Raw genomic sequence first — 18265 nt, forward strand, 5'->3', positions numbered from 1 at the left:
CAGGTAGACAATCAAAGATCTGGTGATTTCCTGCCATATTTTTACGTTGGTTTATATTTGTACTTTGCTCGATTTCATCATTTAGTCTTTTCCACACATTTACCGCGCACGTACTGATACACAAAAACTGATGGGCAACCACGAGCATCTCGGCTGCTTCTCTCCATTCAGCTTAGTCTGTCGGCCAGGTCTTGGAGAATCAACAAACCTCTGTGAGAGGGTGAACGTTTAGGATATTGGATCAATAGTTGTCCTGTAAACAGTTGGGACAACAACAAAAAAAAAAGCACGCCACACATTACAGATTTTTATTTTAAAAACAATCGCTTGCTTTCTACTTCCCAGCTACGCACTACTTTGTGTTAGTCACATAAAACAAATTGAGGTTTTCAAGTTACAGTGTGACAAATGTGATGAAGTTAAAAAGCCACTTTTACTGTTCTTCCTCATTAGTTTGTCTAACGGGGATTTCCCAGTGACAATTTTTCACCTTTGAACGGATGAGGCATGCCTGCCCCAGGCCGCGGTGGACACCCTGTCTGGCGAGGCAAAAACTCGCCCACGAACAGACAGGTATCCCTTGGAAGGGTGAGCAATCCTGCTGGGACTGAGGGACTGGGATCTCTGCAGTCTTTTCACCGCCGTTACTCTGTCTGGGAATTCTCTCGCCAAGCAGGCGACGTCGCTGGAGTTCAGATATGCTGCACGGCTTGACGCTGTTCCAGAAGACGGGACAACTGCGACGCAGGGTTAAGTGGTTAGATGTAATGAGAGACGTGGAAACAGATCAAACTTATTTCTGTAGTCTGTCGACGGCGGGGAATGATAGAAACCTGGGGGATGGCGGTCGCTTTGGCCAGCAGGTTGGCTGACATCAACCTCTAAACTTCTGCTGTTCCTGACAGCCTGGAGAGAGCGCAGGCTTGTCTGCAGAGGTGACCTCATCCTGCCTGGGGATGATGCAGGCGGGAAAGGATCAGATTTACTACCACTTTTCACCCCTGAAGAAAGCAGTGGAAAATCCTAACCAATAACTAAAACAGAAAGTTCTGCAGATCAATATGAAAACATTGGTTTAAAATCTGTAATAACTCTCTCCATAGCCTACTGCATGAGTTGTGCATTGTGGTACAATTTAGTTGTGATTGTGTGTGTGTGTGTGTGTACCTTTATTCTGGGCAAGCCTCAGCAGCTTGAACTGGGTTACTTGCTGGTGAAGTTTGGTCAGTTTTGGGTTTTGGCCGCCCTGCTTAGCTGCTGGCATTGGTAACTTGCAGCTGAACGAGCCTGCAGCTGTCAGACCGGGCTCGCAGGCAGAGTCTGGAGCAGTGCTTTTATTTCTGGAACTGACGTCACCAGCATGGTCAGCCTCGGTGTTTAAAAATGAGGAAAACACGTCTGAGTTGCTCCTCAAGAGAGCTGCAGCAGGCATGGAAATATAGTCCTGTCTTAAACCTGAAAAGTGAGAGCAACAAGTCTTATAGTCCGACCTTGTTTAGGCGCAAGGGGTAATCTAGAAAAAGTCATGGGTTACCCAGTTGAAAGATAATTGAAACACATGCCACCAGGTCCCTTATGTTCTTTATACTCACTGTCTTCCTGTATTCTGGCCATTATGTGGACATCTGTTATATCCTGTAGTCTGTAGCTTGTGGTCATGATGTCATCAGGGTGGGTCACCTTAATATGATCTATGCAAAGTAAGAAATGGAAACCTTTTTGTGATAACTGTGCTACAGTGTCAGATCTAGGCCGTGGGAAACATATTCATTTCAAAAAAAGTTATTTAGAGTTCTTACTGTTAAATAGACATGTATTTTGTAACTTTTTGCATAACATTTTTAATGAAAAGCTTCAAAGCCACTGCAAAGAGATGTGTCATCTCTCTGCAGTAAGTCTGACCTTTTGAGATGCACGGCATCTCTGCCTTGTTATGGTCCACGTCCCGCTAACACAACATGTTGGGAGGTTTTTAATAAACTCAACTGTGTCATTTCCACAATATCATAGTAAATGACATACTGGAAGACTGCGTAGGTCGACTTCCTTGTTTTCTGTCTACTTCCTTTTTACCTTACCTCTGTCAGGACAGAGCTTGTCTTTTTTGTTTGCTTTATCATTCTGCAGGGTTTTCTGCATATTTATTTAGGGTGTAATAGGAACTCTTAAAGAGTTCTGATGTGTTCTCCTAACTAGTGTTTATCTTGAAACTAATACACCCAACTATGTGCTTCTATAGATCATACCAATGTGATTGATGTTCTCGATCTTATTATCTTATTATTATAGTTCAACTCTTTTGCAAAACTAGACCACCTTTGGACTATTTTCTGTAGAACCACCATAGCTGTGGAAGAAACATGTTGCAGTCCCGCCCACATTGTGTCCTAAACTTGACCTTTTGACATATTGCTCAGCGCTTCTCTGAGTAAGAAAGTTTTGCATTTCTGCAAATTGTCTAAAGAGAATATGCCGGCGCTTAACTGCAGCTTTTACCTAAGCTGTCAGAGTCACTGAATGACGTGTTGACTGATGTTTTGTCCAGAGCGAAACCCCAGGAGACACTCGGGGAATGAGTGGAAACTGCTGCATGTCTGCAGAAGTAATATCTTGATCCTGGCGATAGTAGAAATAAAGCAAACCAATGACCATACCACATTTCAGATTAACATTTGTAAGATCCTAAGTGTGTGAGGCTGATTTCTAACTTGGATCCAGCTTGTTCATCAGCCCACGACGGGCAGCCTCCATCTCGGGGCTGGGGTTATCCAGAACGTGTCGACACCACCTGAGAGCAGGCTCCCTCTCTTCGAACGACGGCCTGTTTGGAGGCTCATATAACCTGTGAGAAAAACAATGTGGGCTATTTATACGCCTCGGACATTTTCTGCTCAGGGTGTTCGGGGTGATGCAGAGTGTTTGTTTTCTGCCACATCTAGTCCAGCATGAAATCCAAAAGAGTCTAAAACAAATAAATGAATGCTTGTGGGTGTAACTTGACAAAATGTAAAAAAAACTTTTGCAAACTTCACCAAAGTGATAAATCAAAGATTTGAACATGCCTTCTGAAGTTCATAATTTAGACAAGATTGGTGTAAATACATAAATAACCACAAGGCCAGCTCAAGGAAACTCCCTCCTAGCAGAACCTACCAGCTCTCTTCATCTCCTATGCTTTCCTCCATGTCAAGGATCTCCACCTCGTCCAAAGCAGACTGCTCTTCCTCTACGTGTCCGCCGTTCCAGAGGTCTTTTTCACTGTCATAGTAGTAGAAAGAGTCATCTGAGTTACCCCAGGGCTGCGGTGACTTACACCCAGACTTCAGACTATCAAGTCTTATTCTAGCATCCATGGCAAATGATCTGTTCTTGTTCTTGACTCTTGCTGGCTCAGAATCAGTCCAGACATTGCGGTACGGATGCACCTGTTCGTCCAGATGTGCATTGCTGCATTTCACTTCGCCACCGATCTCGGGCCAGTTCGCCTTGGCACCAAGCTCTGCCTGGGTTTGACTGCACAAATATTCTCTCCAGCTGCTTTTCGTGTGGTCCTGATGCTCCATTTTCCGTGCAAAATCCTCAAACCTCCTTGTGGCTCCAAGCTCCCATCTGGGAACATTGATAAAATCTTCAGTTGCTCTCGTTAAAACAGCGATTTATAGATGGGAAATTCTGCTGGTATTGTTCATCACACACAGCAGCGGTAACGTCTATTGACCCAGATTTATTGAGTGAGGTTGTTAAATGAGGGACTCAACAGATTGGATGGATTTAGAGAAGCATCATGAGCTTAAGTGGATTACCACAGGTAGCCGCTAAGAAAGAGCGACCCAGTCGACATCACACAGTCACGGCTCATATTGACACTAAATTTAGGCAGCAGAAATAGCCAGTAGCACACATCACCATGTTCCACGTCTTTGTCTTTATGTTGCCTTCCCTCTGTTAAGTGTTAGACGCTGCTGAGGATTTGTTGTGGTTCTTATGCCAAGTTCTGTTGCATTCTGATCCCTGATGACCTCGATTGTCCAAAGACCATCGATGAGATTATGAAGTGGGACCCGCAGAGGCTCCCCCACATTGTAGTAAGACAAACAACAGAACCCTACTGTGGACAGTGACGGGAGCTGAGAAGGTCAAAACATTAATTTGACTTGGTTTGACTTGAGAAAGGCCAGACTGAGAGGTGTGGTTTTCATCCACAGGCGGATTAGCGGACTTACTTACAGCTTTCCTTACTACCAAGTTAAACTCAAGATTCTTCTTCTTCACTCACAAAGTGTGAAGATCAAAACCTTCTTTGGGTTAAACGCCAGCTAAGAAAAGAGTTCAGATAAATGTAACGACATGAAAATGATACATTTGTACAGGTACAGAACAGATGACGTGGGATAGAAAGCAGCAGAAAAACAAGGTCTTTAATTTAGTACACATTCATTTCACCACATAAATCCACTCTATCAGATCGTAGGAGGAATAAGGTGTTGGCGTGAAAAGGTGAAGGCCTTTCGAACCTTTGAATGCCCCAGGCGTGGTTCAGTGCATAAACAAACGTGTATGTCGTAAAGGCGCAGAAGACAATGGTCTGCTTTGACATGGCTCCGAAGATTAACACCTTCATCTGTTGATGTGTTTATCCATGACTCTCATTGTGTGGACATCATGAAATAGAAAAAAAAAAACAACCCTTCAGTTTTAAATCTCAGCAGCTGTGTACCTTGTCTTTAAATGCCCTTGTCTTCAAATGTATTAGGCTTTATAAGAACTTATTTTTCTATTTTTATTGAGCCTTTACTAGAAATTTCACCCATAAAGTTGATAAGTTGAATAGAGTTAGCATAACGGTGCTAAAACCAGAGTTGTAATTAAGCTATGCTAAGCTAAACAGGCTAATCATGTAACTAGAAAAAATAGTCTGTGCCCTGCCACTGTAACAACCAAATCTACTGCATAGTTTTTGCATGCTAAACATATTTATGTGTTTGGGTTAATAAATAGTTTTGTAATCTAAGACTGCAGAGCATTTAGATGAAATTGCAATTGTAGTGTGCCACACGTCTACAGTTTGCATACAACTGTAGACACGCCTCTGGTAACAAGAAACACACACACTTTATAACAGCCTCTCCGCACACACACACACACACACGCGCGCGCGCGCGCGCGCGCACACACACACAAGCAACAGGCAGAAAAAGAACCATTGATATACACAAAGTTGTATCAGCTTCGGGTGTTATATGTGTTGAATTATGTTCTTTACAGAAAGTAGCCCAAAGCCAATGAGTGAGTTTGAAAAAAAGTAATTACTTCCATAGGTTTACCAATAATAATAATAAAAAAAGACCCGAACAGCTTGCATGGCTTAAACTTACAGCACACCACAAACTGGTTGCCGCTGATTGGTACTGTAAGAATAAAAAACTTCAAAGCATCATTCTGCTACGTCAAATTGCCTTAGTTACTGTGTACACATCCTATAAACAGTCGCCGCCTCATTTTAAAGTGGTAGGTGGAGGTTTTCTCTTGAATGATGCAGCACCTGCGTCTCCTCTCCCCGCCCCTCACCTCACCCTCCGCCGGGCTCGGTTCCTCGTCGTCACCGCTGATGTCCACCTGCCTGGTCTGACTCTCTAACCGGTCCACTCCATCGACAGCCACCGAAAAACTTCAGCAGCTCGGTGTTCCTACAGTCTGTTGCGTAAAATGAGGTGCAGCGACGTTGAATTTAGACAGTGAAGCGCCACCTCTGCCGGGTGGAAATGCACGACAAAAGCGGCAAAGGAGCCGCCGACGGAAGCTCCGCCGGTGGAGGCACAGCAGCCGCAGCGCAGGTAAGAGCGGCGCTTTGTTTTGTTTTTATTTTATTATTTAGTAATTTATTTTTGTTCGTTTGTTTTGAGCTCCCAAGACGCCACTCTATAAGTGTGTGAAATGTACAAGTTTTTTTCCGCTTTAAATTTCGAGCTGATACCGTCTGGTAAACTTCACCGTCATCAGATGAAGCAGTCCAACCTGTCCGTCGACATTACTTTACAGATGTACTAGACGCTCCTGAGATAAAACTGAGATAAAACTACTCACTCAACACATGTGTGCAAACAAACTGTTCTCAAGATATTACAACAATGATACAGGTGATCCGCGCAGGAAACCGTCTTTTGTTCCGTCTCTATTATGACCTAAAATAGTTTCTTCCCAGGTGCAGCTTGGCGTGAACTTATTTGACTTTTATGCTTCTTCTTGAATTCAGTTGCAATAATTTAAAATCTCGAATTAGCTAAAGATTACAAAGGGGAAAAAAAGGCATTTGTTGTATTTTCTGCTGTCAGATGAAGATAATTGTAAATCTTTCTTATCTCTGCATAGTTTTGGTGATCACTTCCTAAATGTTTTTGCAACAATTATTTATATAATTTATTTGTGTCTGCAATACAATTACAGGCCTTCATATTTACTATACTTTACCAGTGTTTTTTTTTAAAGTATGTAAAACTTTTGAAGTAGGTAACTGATGATACCTTTCAGACTCAAACGTAAAATGTTCCAACAATAAAACTGAACTCATATAAATAATTCATCTTTAAACTCTGAACAAATAGTGTGACAGCACATAAAGCAGAAGCTCTGCTCTTATCTCCATTGAAGTTCCTCCTTGTGGCCTGGCATAACTTCCTCTGTAGTTCAGATGTTGACTGCTTTTGTAGGAAGAACTAAATAGTACGCTATTATTCTGTAGTTTTGAAAAAGTGTTGAGTTTCATACATGTCATACAAAGTGTCCTTAGGTCTACAAAGTGCCCTGTAAAAGTATTAACACCTTTTGAAATGTTTGACATAATGCTTATTGAATAAAGCAACAGTTTTTGTTATTTACTCTTAATATAAAAGCATACAGAAATATCATTCACACTGTGAAGCATGGTAGTGGCAGAATAATGCCATTACTATGTTTCTACTCAGCAGGGAGAGAGAAGCTATAGTGTTGATGGAAAGACGCATAGTAAAAAATTCAGGACAATCTTAAAAGAAAACATGTTAGAAGCTACCGGTTTGTTTGTTTATTTTGTGTTTGTTTTCATTTGTTTTGTTTTTGTTTGGTTATTTGATTTCTATTGCTGTTATTCGCTCTATTATCTGGTTAATTATTTTGTAGCTCAATACCCCCTTTATGCTTTTTCTCACTCTATAATGTTTGTTGTATATACACCTGCTGGTGAATAATAAATATGTAAAAAACAAAAGAAAAAAAAGAAACTACCTAAAGCAAGGTTTCTCCCAGAAAACTTGCTAGGCCTGGTGGCTGGGCAGTCATTCATCCAGCAGCCCGTCGTGTTTTTGAGTTAAAAAATGTTTAAAGTTGACAGGAAATTTGAAAATACCACTTGAAAACCATGTGTTGTTGAAAGATGAGAAGATTAATACCTGAACACCAAAGTATTAAAAAATGCAAACATTTTAAAAGGACTTAAATAAATAAGCAATGCTTAGCCTGGTGGAGCCACAAGTAAAGCCTGGTGGCCCGCCAGGCTTATAATACACTTGCGGAAACCCTGTAAAGACCTGAGACTTTACTGGAGATTCACCTTCCAGAAGGACAAAGCACGACAGCCGAAGACGTAATGAAGTGGTTTAAATAAACACATATTTGTGTGTATTAAAATGGTCAGCTCAAAGCCTAAACACACATCTAGCTGAATAAGTGAAACTTTCTACTAATAGATGTGTAAAGCTCTGTTTGACTTTGTTTCTTTTCTGGACAAACACTTTAAAGGAACTGCTGTTGCAACTAATGCATTACGCTTTTCCTCCTATAGCATCACATCACTGCTGCCGTTAACCATGTAGTTTTCTTTCTGTTAAAAGGGAGTTGTTCCTTTCTATTGTTGCAAAATGCTTGCTCCGTGTGACGAGATTGCTGTAAACTTAATGACCCAATACAATTTCCCAAACTTGTTTAGATAGAAGAAAACTTTCACCAGTTGGCGTTATTTACAGAATTCAATTATCAGTTAAATGTATTTAATTGGATTTAAATTGGTCTATGACTGAACTGGATACTTATCTGTATTAAATCAAAACCACAAACAAAATATGAATTAAGAGGAGTTAACAATATAAAGAAATTCTTATAGTATTACATCGACTACATTTTCTTATAGTCACGAACAGCTTTACATTTCTGATTGTCAGTAACAATCAGAAACTGCAATGCATTTCTACTAATGTCATCATCTGCGCAATGTAATTTTATATCTTTTAGAACTCATCACATTTGAATGGGCATAGTGTTTCTCCAAATGGCTTCAACCCAGCAATTACACCAGCCCCACCGCAGCAGTCCGACACCCGGGTCCCCAGTCCCGTTCCCGATCCGGCTGCGATTATCCCGAGGGATCAGTGGGGAGGGAAGTACGAGTTCCTCCTGTCCTGCATCGGTTACTGCGTGGGCCTGGGCAACGTGTGGAGGTTCCCGTACCTGTGTTACCGCAATGGAGGAGGTGAGCTACTGTAAAGCATGCTGCATATCCTGATTTTAAAACCGAGGCCTGTGTGCTCAATGGTTCCCGGCACTGATTTGGATTAGAGGTTGTCTTCGCGTAACTCCATGGGTGTTGGCTTTGTTCCTCAGCACGCTGGCTTATTTGGCAGATTCTCTGTAAAATCGAGTGTCTCACAGCACTCGCATACCGTCTGAGCAGAAATAGTATTTTCCCTTGATTACACACCAGACTTGAAGTCTATTTTCTCTCATCTGAGATTAAACATGTTAAAGCTTGACTGACTATACAACAGATTAACGTCTTTCTATGAAGCTGTCTCCTAAAATTGATGGTCTTTTAATCAAACCTGCCTTCACAAGCAGCTTATAATTCCAGAATATTACTGTATGATTTAAATTTTTTTTTCATTATCAGCTTTGGTTTTCCTCATCTTGGCCTGTTTCCTTTCTTCGCAGGCGTGTTTCTCATCCCGTATTTCATCATGCTGTTTGTGACGGGAGTTCCTCTCTTCCTCATGGAGCTGAGTTTAGGCCAGTATGGCTCAGCTGGCCCAATCATGGTGTGGAAATGCTGCCCTCTGCTTAAAGGTAATGACCTCCATCATCAAGTTTTTTTTTGGCTAGTTAGTATGCACATTTATGGAGACCTAATGTCCCCAAATTCACCATGGTCTGCAGTATTAATTCCTCAGAAATCTCCATGTCGTCTGTTTTGCTTCATGTCACATTGCTCCAACCCAACAGCATAATCCGGTAAAATTACAGGTTGCTGACTCATGTTAGCGTGCCACCTCATTGCTTATATGCCGTGCAGTTCAAGCTAAACATGCTTGACTGCTTTAGTTGCCAAAAGTGAAACATATTTGATTTTAAACAAATATATAATCTGGATAAAAGAAGCTAACTATTTCAAGAAGTTCAACTATTTTTTTTTTTAAATTTATGGTTCAGGTTGTGTTAAAGTTCACAATACAAGATGCTGAGTCACTAAGTTGTCCACATCACTAATTACACAGTGACTCTTAGAAGTGTAAACACCGCTGTTAAAAACGCCAGTTTTTTTCTTGTGACGCACATTTCAACTGAAAAACATGTGTCACATTTAACATAAAAAGAACACTGCAAAACACAAAAATCTTACCAAGTATTTTTGGTCTAGTTTCTAATGCAATTATCTTAGTTTTATCTTATTTCAAGTATACTAAATAGGTAAATTTTCAGCAAGACACAGTAGCTTGTTTTATGTAAATAATTCCTTAATATTGATAAATGATAGTTTCATTTGGCAAATTATTTCACTTATAACAAGACATTTTTCCCATGTGATAAGAGAAATAATCTGCCAATGGAACTAGTACTTTTTATCAATACTAATGTACTTAAAACAAACTACTTTATCTTGCTGAGAAGTTACTTATAAGTCTTATTTCAAGTATACCAAGGTTTTTGCAGTGTAAAAACTTACAATAATTTGTGTGAGTGTACCCATTCATGCTGTATTAAATCACCTTTTTATACAGTTTCAACATTTAGTCTACTTGTGTTCACAACTCCAATCGATTGCTGTGAGACGAATCTGATGAATGTGAAATAAAGATGAGCTGGTCTAGCAGGATTTTCCTCATTCCCTTTTTTTCCATCTTTTAACAAAAGCTTCAGTCTTACAGCAGGTTAGAAAATGTGAAAATGATCTTATTGTACAAAGGTATCAGTCAGCTGAAGGGTACAAAAAAACATGCATTATTTATATGCAGTGACTCTAAGGGCCAAGCTAGCATTCAGTACTAAATGTGACAAAAAAAAAGTGATGTTCTCAAAAAGCTTTTATTTAAAGTTATGTGCGCTCTTATGCAGTTGAGTTCCAGCTTTTTTTCTTTTTATTTTCTTCCTTGTAACACATTTCCTTGTTTTCTGTTAATTGTTCTGGATAAATGTGACATTATTTGTGGGGGAAAAGTTTGAAATGATTAAAAACGATCTCATTTTGTTTGCCAAAATGATATGTTTTTGTAAAAGTTGTGAAGACTTTTGAGAGCAGCTGTAGTTAAAGCTACCTAAAAATGCCTACAAGAAACAAAAGACATCCAGTTCAACTTTATTTAATAATCAGGTCAAGTGGTCAGTCCAGGAAAGGTTCTGGTTTGCTGACTCAAGTTGACTCACCGTCTCACCATATACATTGTGTAGCTAATGCTAATGCTAAAATCCTGATACATCTGCAATTTAAAAGTTCAATATATGTGTTTAATTCAAAAAGCAAATGGCATAAATGTTGTTTTACAAGAAGCAAAAATAAATCAAACTCGAGTTGGTTTTACAAAGGTAAAAAATTTGTTCAAGTTAAAATGCCAGAATCAGATTAGCATGTTGAAGCTAAAGAACAAAAAAAAAAAAAATCACTTTTATACAGTACTACCCAAAGTTTTCTGAATATTGCAATTCAGTTTATTCAACATAAACTTTTTTTCTTTACACATTTTTACATAATAGTGTCTGTTTTTTTTTTTTTTCTTACTCTCATACTTGTGTCTCTTTCTGTAGGCATTGGGATTGGGATGCTGTGTGTGTCCACGCTGGTGTGTCTCTACTACAACGTGATCATCGCGTGGACGTTTTACTACCTGGGCAGCTCTTTCCAGAGCCCCTTGCCCTGGTCATGTGATGCCATCGCCAATGTCGCCATCTGTGCTAATCGCACCGTTGGTAATAGCTCCTCGGAAAGACCCCGAACCCCGACAGAGATTTTCTGGAAGTAAGTGCATTGTTTCCCCCACAATTCATACTCGAAATGCAAATTGTGTTTCTCTCTAATATGACTAAACTAACAATGTAATCGACGACATCCTCCATACTTATGAGCCCCCATTGCAAAGAAAAGCATTAAAATAAATACATTTTCTAACAATGTAATAATATATGGAGGGAATCCTATGTTAAGAATTTTCTTTAGAAAATAGTCTTCCTTTATTTTCCCACCTTGTAAAATGTTCTTATATAATACTGAGGTCATTTTGGCAAAAGGCGGATGAAAAAGGTGTACAATTTCAAATTTATTTGATGTAATGTAACTTCATTTGGCTATTTTAAACGAAGGTTTCAGCAAATTTAAAGGTAGATTAGTTTTTAAAAATATTAAATAGATTTATATCCTCTTTTTCAGCTAAAACGTGCACATTGCATACATTCCAATCATTATTTATTATCAAAGCTTATTTCCACTCTTGCAATTCATTTTAAATTTGGCAAGCCAGGAGTGAATTTTAATAAATATTATTTAAACTTTTCAGAAAATATTAATACCATTACTAGAATATGGAAAAAAAAAATTTTTATGGACATAAAATGATAAAAAAAAAATACATCTAAAGATCAAATATAAATGGCATTAGCTTCATATAAATATCTTAACTCTTAAGAGCCAAACCTTGATTTTTTTATTTTTTCAGCTAACAGGTATGATCTAAAATGCTTCCATAATTAACGTTTGCTTATCTTTCAGCGAGAAAGTACTGGGCGTAGTGAACAGTGAGGGTCTTCACGACCCGGGCCCCGTGCGGTGGCCCCTGGCTCTGTGCCTGCTGGCTGCCTGGATCATCATCTTCCTCTGTATGCTGAAAGGCATCCGCAGCTCTGGCAAGGTGAACCACCTCAAATGTTTTCCACCAAAAAAATAAATAAATAAAAAATCAATTTTGAAACGCCTGACTCAATCTGTTCCCCATACTTCTCTATTTTCTGAGTTTAACATTTGTGACGTCTGTTTTCTTTAGGTGGTTTATGTAACGGCCACCTTCCCATACTTTGTCCTCGTTGTTTTGATCATCAGAGGTGCGACACTGGAGGGATCTCTTCAGGGCGTCGCTTTCTACCTCACGCCAGACTGGAGCCGTTTAGCGAACGCACAGGTACGTCAGAGCGCAATGCACGTTGCTTCGTATCCACGCCTCTTCAACTTTTTCATTTTTTGTGACTTTACAACCACAGACCACTGTATTTTCTCTGTTTTCTCTGATAGACCAATGCACAGTGCATAATTGTGAACGGAAAAGAATATTATTTGATTTTCAGATTTATTCACCCGTAAGCATTCAGCAATAGTTTTCGAACATTTCTTTGCGATTATAGCTACAGCTGTTTCTGGCAGCTTTGCACATTTAGTGACTTAATTTTTTGCGCATTGTTCTTGCAGAATGCTGAAATTTTAACTCGTTCAGATTGAAAATTGAGCATTTGTGAACATTGACGCTCAAGTCTCATCACAGGTTCTCTATCAGATTCATGATGAGTTGAACAGTGCTTCATGAGATGTTCAAATCTTGTTTACACTGAATTTTCTGTAGGGGTTTCAAAGTTAAAGGAACCAAATACAAATGCAAGCTAAAAACCCTGTTTTTTTTTGTTGTTGTTTTTTTTAAACTTTAATAATGCACAAATACACACTGCTTTATGTTGGTATGTCACATAAAATCCCATAAAATACTATGAAGTTTGGATACAGTGTGACAAACTGTGGAATTGAAATAGCTGACAAAGCATGTAACTTGTAAAGTCGCAGTTTTCGAATATTTCAAAAACCTAAACATAAAAAAACCCCATCCAGCATAGACAAATCAATAAAATATTTATTAGATAAGAGTTTAAATTCATAACTTAATTAAATAACCACACTGAATGTGCTTAATGCAAACCTCCCAGACATTGACCAAGGCAGACACACAAACTCGTAAAAAAACAATCAAATTAAAACTGTGTAAGCTACACTACAAACTCTCTCCATGACCCAATTCGGCTGAGAGGCTTTAAAAAAAACTTGCATATTTTTTTTCCCCATGATCCACACAGAATTTTCCCTGAAACATTTCAGGTCTGGAATGACGCAGCCTCTCAGATCTTCTACTCTTTGGGCATTGGGGTTGGTGGGCTGCTTTCTATGGCATCTTACAATAAATTCGACAACAACGTCATCAGGTAGGTGGGCTGTATTATGCGCTCAATCAATGCTGTCATCCCTGATTGCGATAACATTTGCTGCTGATTTCAGGGACACTATTGTCATCACAATCGGGAACTGTGGCACCAGCTTCTTTGCGGGATTCGCTATATTCTCCATCCTGGGTCACATGGCGTGGAGGAAGGGAGTGCCTGTAGGAGAGGTGGCAGACAGAGGTAGCTGCCATGCTTCTTTCCTTTTGTCCACATGTTTTGTGTTGCGGCAGAAATCCTGAACTTAATCCGTTTGCGTCCTCAGGTCCTGGTTTGGCTTTCGTTGCTTATCCAGAAGCGCTTGCTCTGCTGCCTGGCTCAGTGTTTTGGTCCATTATGTTCTTCCTCATGCTCTTCATGCTTGGGGTCGATACTCTGGTAAGATTGACTGATCAGGAAGAATGGGAATCTGTTTGTCAGTGGTTGACATGACGCCTATTTTCTCCTGGCAGTTCGGTAACATGGAGGGCATCACCACAGCCGTACTGGATGAGTTCCCAAACCTCCGAAGGAACACCTTCCACAAGTCCTTGTTCCTGGGAGGCCTATGTTTCACCTTCTACCTGATGGGCCTCCTGTTAGTGACGGACGTGAGTCATTTGTGAATAATGTGGATTTCTTTCCCGTTATGACGATGGATTACTGTGACAGAGTGAAAAAAGCTGCTAGAGGCTGCAGAAGACATAAGGTCAAGGCAGAGTTTCACATTCCAGCACAACAATGGGCCTTAACAAACAAAGGAACAATAGAAGGGTCTGAATAGATGCACATGTCTGTGTTAGAATGGCCTAGTCAAAGTCTAAACCAAAAATCCAACTGAGAATCTGAGGCAAAATTTGAAAACTAAGGTTGACAGATTTACAGACCCGTTCAATAAATGAAAATATTATTGGAAAGTTTGTTCATTTCAGTTGCGAGAAACACATTATATAAATTAATTACACGCAGATTGATGTTTTTATGTCTTTATTTCTGTTACTTCTATCTGTGACGTTTTTTGATTTGAAGATAAGGAAAACACAAGTCAAATCAAAATAAATTAGACAGAAATACGAGCTTAATGAAAAGTATATTTTAATATCTGCCTAGATTGTTTTCAAAAGGTACTTTTAAGCTGATAAGTGAGCCTAATTGGATTGTATATTAGGATTTATTGAATATGACTGCATATGATATATTTTGCAAATATTCTATAAAAATAAATCTAGATGTACTAAGCTGGTTGATGCATACACGAACGACTTGAAACTGTAATTGCAAAAAAAAACAAAAAAACTGTGCTTCTGCAAAGCATTGACTGACAGTTTAATAAGAGTGCTTACCACAATGTTTAGATTCTTGCTTATAAAAATTAAATCAATCATGATAAAGTTTGACAATCATAAAATGCTTCTGCAGTGCACCGTTAAGTTTTGACATTCATATTCCCTCCCTGTTGTTCGTGTCTCAATAGGGAGGGATTTACTGGTTCACTCTCATCGACTCCTTCAGCACCAGCTTCGGCCTCATCATCATCACCCTATTCATGTGCATTGGCATCTCCTTCTTCTATGGTATCCCATTTCACATTCCTTGCCGTCACTTGTCATCCCTAACTAATCCCATCATTCCACTGAACGAGTTTCAGGGCAGCGAGTCTCCGTTGTCCTGGCGATAATTCAGTTTCCAACGCGCATCTCTTCGCTGACTTTTTTTGACAGGAATCAATCAGTTTTGTCAGGACATTATTGACATGATCTGCCACTGCCCTCCGTGGTGCAGCAAAGTGCTGATCTACTTCAAGGCCTGCTGGGTTTTCTGCACACCGTTTCTCCTCCTGGTGAGTGCAAACAAATGTGTATGAAATCAGTTATTTCCCACTCTTTACAGGAAAACATCAAATTTACTATAAATATTTCAACATAAACTGTTTTAGGTTAAGATAACTTGTTAAGCTAACTCCCCAAATCCTAGTTTTTGCGAGTTGTGCTCAAAACGACCAACATCTTCTTGTGTTAATCCTCAACTGAGTTATACTTAATTCACTCTCAGCATTGTTCTTTGATATTGTTAACCTGTATTACATCACTCGCGCTATTATTACAGCTCTTTATTGTGCGTTACCTGAAGCACTTCAAGTGAGAAGGTAACATGATCAGAGCTCAAACGCTGAATGAAGTAAAGAGCTGAAAGAGAGGAAATGATTACAGAATCCCAAGCTACCAAATAAAACTAAATTGTAGTTGCTATTTGTCCTGGAATCTGTACCCAGGTTGAATATTTAGGGCAGAGACTCAATCTGATCTCTTTCCCCATCTACAGCATTTGTGTTGTCTTTTTCTCCGCTGCCATCGATTCTCTCACCAGAATCGTTTCTCGTTCTCTGTGCCTCGCCCACCACAGTTCATCCTGATCTACATCTTTTTGGAGATGTACAACACACCCCTCCATTACGGCTCGTATGTGTACCCACGGTGGGGTAAAGGTTTGGGCGTGTGCATGGGCGCGACCTGCTGCTTGCAGATCCTCATTTGGGCCGTCGTGGCCATCAGCAAGGAAACTGGTTCTCTACAAGAAGTGAGTATGCTGCTGGGTTGGCACTGTGAGGTCCGGTTACAAGACTTTGCAAAAGTAGTCATGTTCTTTAAAGTTTTTTTTTTTTTCATGTTTGACCACATTACAACCACAACGAAGGTGTATTTTATTGGCATTTAATGTTATAGACCAACGCAAAGTAATGGGCGACTGAAGAGTAGAAGGAAAATCAATTAGGCTTTGTAGGAGTTGATGGACAGAGCTAATCCGTTTTAGAATGTGAGACAGGAAAATGAAGTCCGCAGTTGTTTTATATCCAGTAAAACTGAGCCTAAACTATTTTGCAAACAAGAAAAATAAAACATGCTGGTCTCTAGATCTGTGATGCTGCCAGAGACTTCACAGTTACATAAGAGTTGCAGCTTTAATTGCTGTAAAAGGCGATTCTACAAGGAATGACCCTGAGGGGGCTGAATCCTTAAAAGGAATGGATGCATGAGTTAAAAAATTTTTTTTTAGTATTCTTCCTCTTTATACTTATACAAAACTTTATGGTGTAAGATCCCAAGGCTTGTGGCTGTAAAACATCAAAACATTGACCCTCTTCACCTCTGTCGCGGTCATACAAACAGTTCAAATCTCACTGGATTAATCTGGTGTGACTCTGACTTCTCCTTCGCAGCGCTTCAAGAAAGCAATCCGACCTCTGAACTCCTGGAGGGTAAATAACTTGAACAGTGCGGCAAGAAGCCAGGAGCACGTGGAGCCGGAGCGAGTGGAGGCTCCGTACACCGTCACGCTCACAGACCAGGACTTCACAGCAATGACATGGGAAATGGGAAGCAGTGCATGAGGCGGCGGCAGGGAGGAATCGACAGCAATGAGCAAACTGTGTTTTTAAGAGACCTTTTTTTTTATTATTTGTTTTTATTATTATTATTTTGCTACCTGCTCCAGCAAGGCTCTGGTGGCAGATCAGACTGTGTCCTGCAGGCCAGTGGGGAATGAAATATTTATTTATAATACTGTGTGTGTATGAATGGTATTTTTAAGCAATTTATCTTGGATTGATTATGTTATACAAAGGTTAAAGTTAAAAATTAGTTTAATTTATTTGTTATGTTGTTTTACAAACCACATATTAATTGAAAAACCAAGAAGGAAAACTATTTATGCCAATTTACCTGGAGAAATGACTGCTTTTCATTATCCTGCCAGACTAAACTACTTAGTCCTAAATATATTTTAACCCTGTGTCTTATTTAAACTGAATGAAAAGTATGTATTGAGAAGAAGTGCTTTTAAAATAACTTGCTAAATCAAGTATTAAAGAGGAGTCTGTAGTTTCTCATATGCAACAAATTATTTTTGATTTTTGTTTTAAACTTTGCCTTACATGGATATGCGTGGAGGGAAAATCCCCACTATGAAACATGGTGGTGGCAGCATCATGCTTTGGGAATGTTCTTTTTTTAACTTTTTGTTGAGTAGCTGTAGGAAGGCCAATCCTGAAAACATGCAGGCTGGAAAAAGCAATGCATTTATTTTTATTAGCATTACTGTCCTATATGCAAATATGACAATATATTAGTAAAACTGTGGCGGTATTGTTGCCATGTCCTTAAGTATCAGAAATAGATATTTTTGTTTGTGGTCGTCTGTGGTGACGGGATGAACATAAACCTGCATATTTGTTTCCACTCTGGTTGCACTTTTGACCCCCGTGTCCATGGAGACGCAGTTTGATTTAAGAGAGCGTCTTGACTGCTGTGTTGCTGCTTGTGTTCAACAATCCGAGACGTCCACACTGTTGCTATTCAAACTGTTTCAGTTTTATTTTGATTTCATTGTTCCATGTTAACTTCGGACTCAGAGCTCCAATTTTTGTGAAACATTTCTGACTTGTAATGTACTGAAAGTCTCTCCTTCTCGCCTGGTGACAGTTTGATTAGACTCCAGCTCCCACATGACCTTGAATAAAGCTGAAAAATCTGGAAACGTGAGAATGAAATCAAAAATGTTTATTCTGTTTTTACTGTGATGCTATGAACTGTATGGTGCAAATTCATTTTTCTAAATATCATGGTTTCAACAAACGCATTTATAGCTGCATGAATGTAAAAATACAGCCTACACCACGACTAGGTTATATTTGCATAGTATTTTGAAGACAATCACATAGTGGTTGTAATAACACTGACTTCGATAATCGTCTGTCAGTACATTAGATGTCAGTAAGTAGACTTATAAAATCAAGATGTAAGTT

The 18265-nt window shown here is 39.4% G+C and overlaps 2 protein-coding genes across 2 annotated transcripts; one reads left to right on the plus strand and one right to left on the minus strand.

Annotated features, from left to right (window-relative positions):
* Positions 1-294: 294 nt before the first annotated feature.
* On the minus strand, positions 295-5430 carry LOC106922177 (SLAIN motif-containing protein-like). Its single transcript, XM_014994382.2, has 7 exons — positions 3154-5430; positions 2709-2842; positions 2497-2616; positions 1593-1691; positions 1168-1455; positions 834-950; positions 295-737 (listed from the first exon to the last, which is right to left on the minus strand). The coding sequence occupies exons 1-7, from the start codon at positions 3561-3563 to the stop codon at positions 487-489; spliced, it is 1419 nt and encodes a 472-aa protein (XP_014849868.1). The 5' UTR covers positions 3564-5430; the 3' UTR covers positions 295-486.
* Positions 5431-5577: 147 nt separating this feature from the next.
* slc6a7 (solute carrier family 6 member 7) lies at positions 5578-18017 on the plus strand. Its single transcript, XM_014994381.2, has 14 exons — positions 5578-5834; positions 8263-8500; positions 8959-9090; positions 11044-11254; positions 12002-12140; positions 12273-12407; positions 13367-13470; positions 13544-13668; positions 13751-13863; positions 13938-14075; positions 14939-15038; positions 15186-15304; positions 15868-16041; positions 16682-18017. Exons 1-14 carry the CDS (start codon positions 5763-5765, stop codon positions 16850-16852), a joined length of 1971 nt encoding a protein of 656 aa, XP_014849867.1. The 5' UTR covers positions 5578-5762; the 3' UTR covers positions 16853-18017.
* Positions 18018-18265: the final 248 nt, after the last annotated feature.

Source organism: Poecilia mexicana, unplaced genomic scaffold (assembly GCF_051168715.1).
Source record: "Poecilia mexicana isolate PSO_F unplaced genomic scaffold, ASM5116871v1 scaffold_14, whole genome shotgun sequence".
Taxonomy (NCBI): domain Eukaryota; kingdom Metazoa; phylum Chordata; class Actinopteri; order Cyprinodontiformes; family Poeciliidae; genus Poecilia; species Poecilia mexicana.

What these genes read in the sequence shown, in the direction of transcription:
- LOC106922177 (XM_014994382.2), bottom strand. Translation starts at nt 3,563, where the DNA reads ATGGAGCATCAGGACCACACGAAAAGCAGCTGGAGAGAATATTTGTGC. An exon ending in GATGAACAAGCTGGATCCAA is followed by an intron (nt 2,617 to 2,708) that starts GTTAGAAATCAG and finishes TACTATCGCCAG; the next exon opens with GATCAAGATATTACTTCTGC. An exon ending in AAGCGACCGCCATCCCCCAG is followed by an intron (nt 738 to 833) that starts GTTTCTATCATT and finishes CCTGCGTCGCAG; the next exon opens with TTGTCCCGTCTTCTGGAACA.
- slc6a7 (XM_014994381.2), top strand. Translation starts at nt 5,763, where the DNA reads ATGCACGACAAAAGCGGCAAAGGAGCCGCCGACGGAAGCTCCGCCGGT. An exon ending in GCCGTTTAGCGAACGCACAG is followed by an intron (nt 12,408 to 13,366) that starts GTACGTCAGAGC and finishes GAAACATTTCAG; the next exon opens with GTCTGGAATGACGCAGCCTC. An exon ending in TGCTTGGGGTCGATACTCTG is followed by an intron (nt 13,864 to 13,937) that starts GTAAGATTGACT and finishes TTCTCCTGGCAG; the next exon opens with TTCGGTAACATGGAGGGCAT.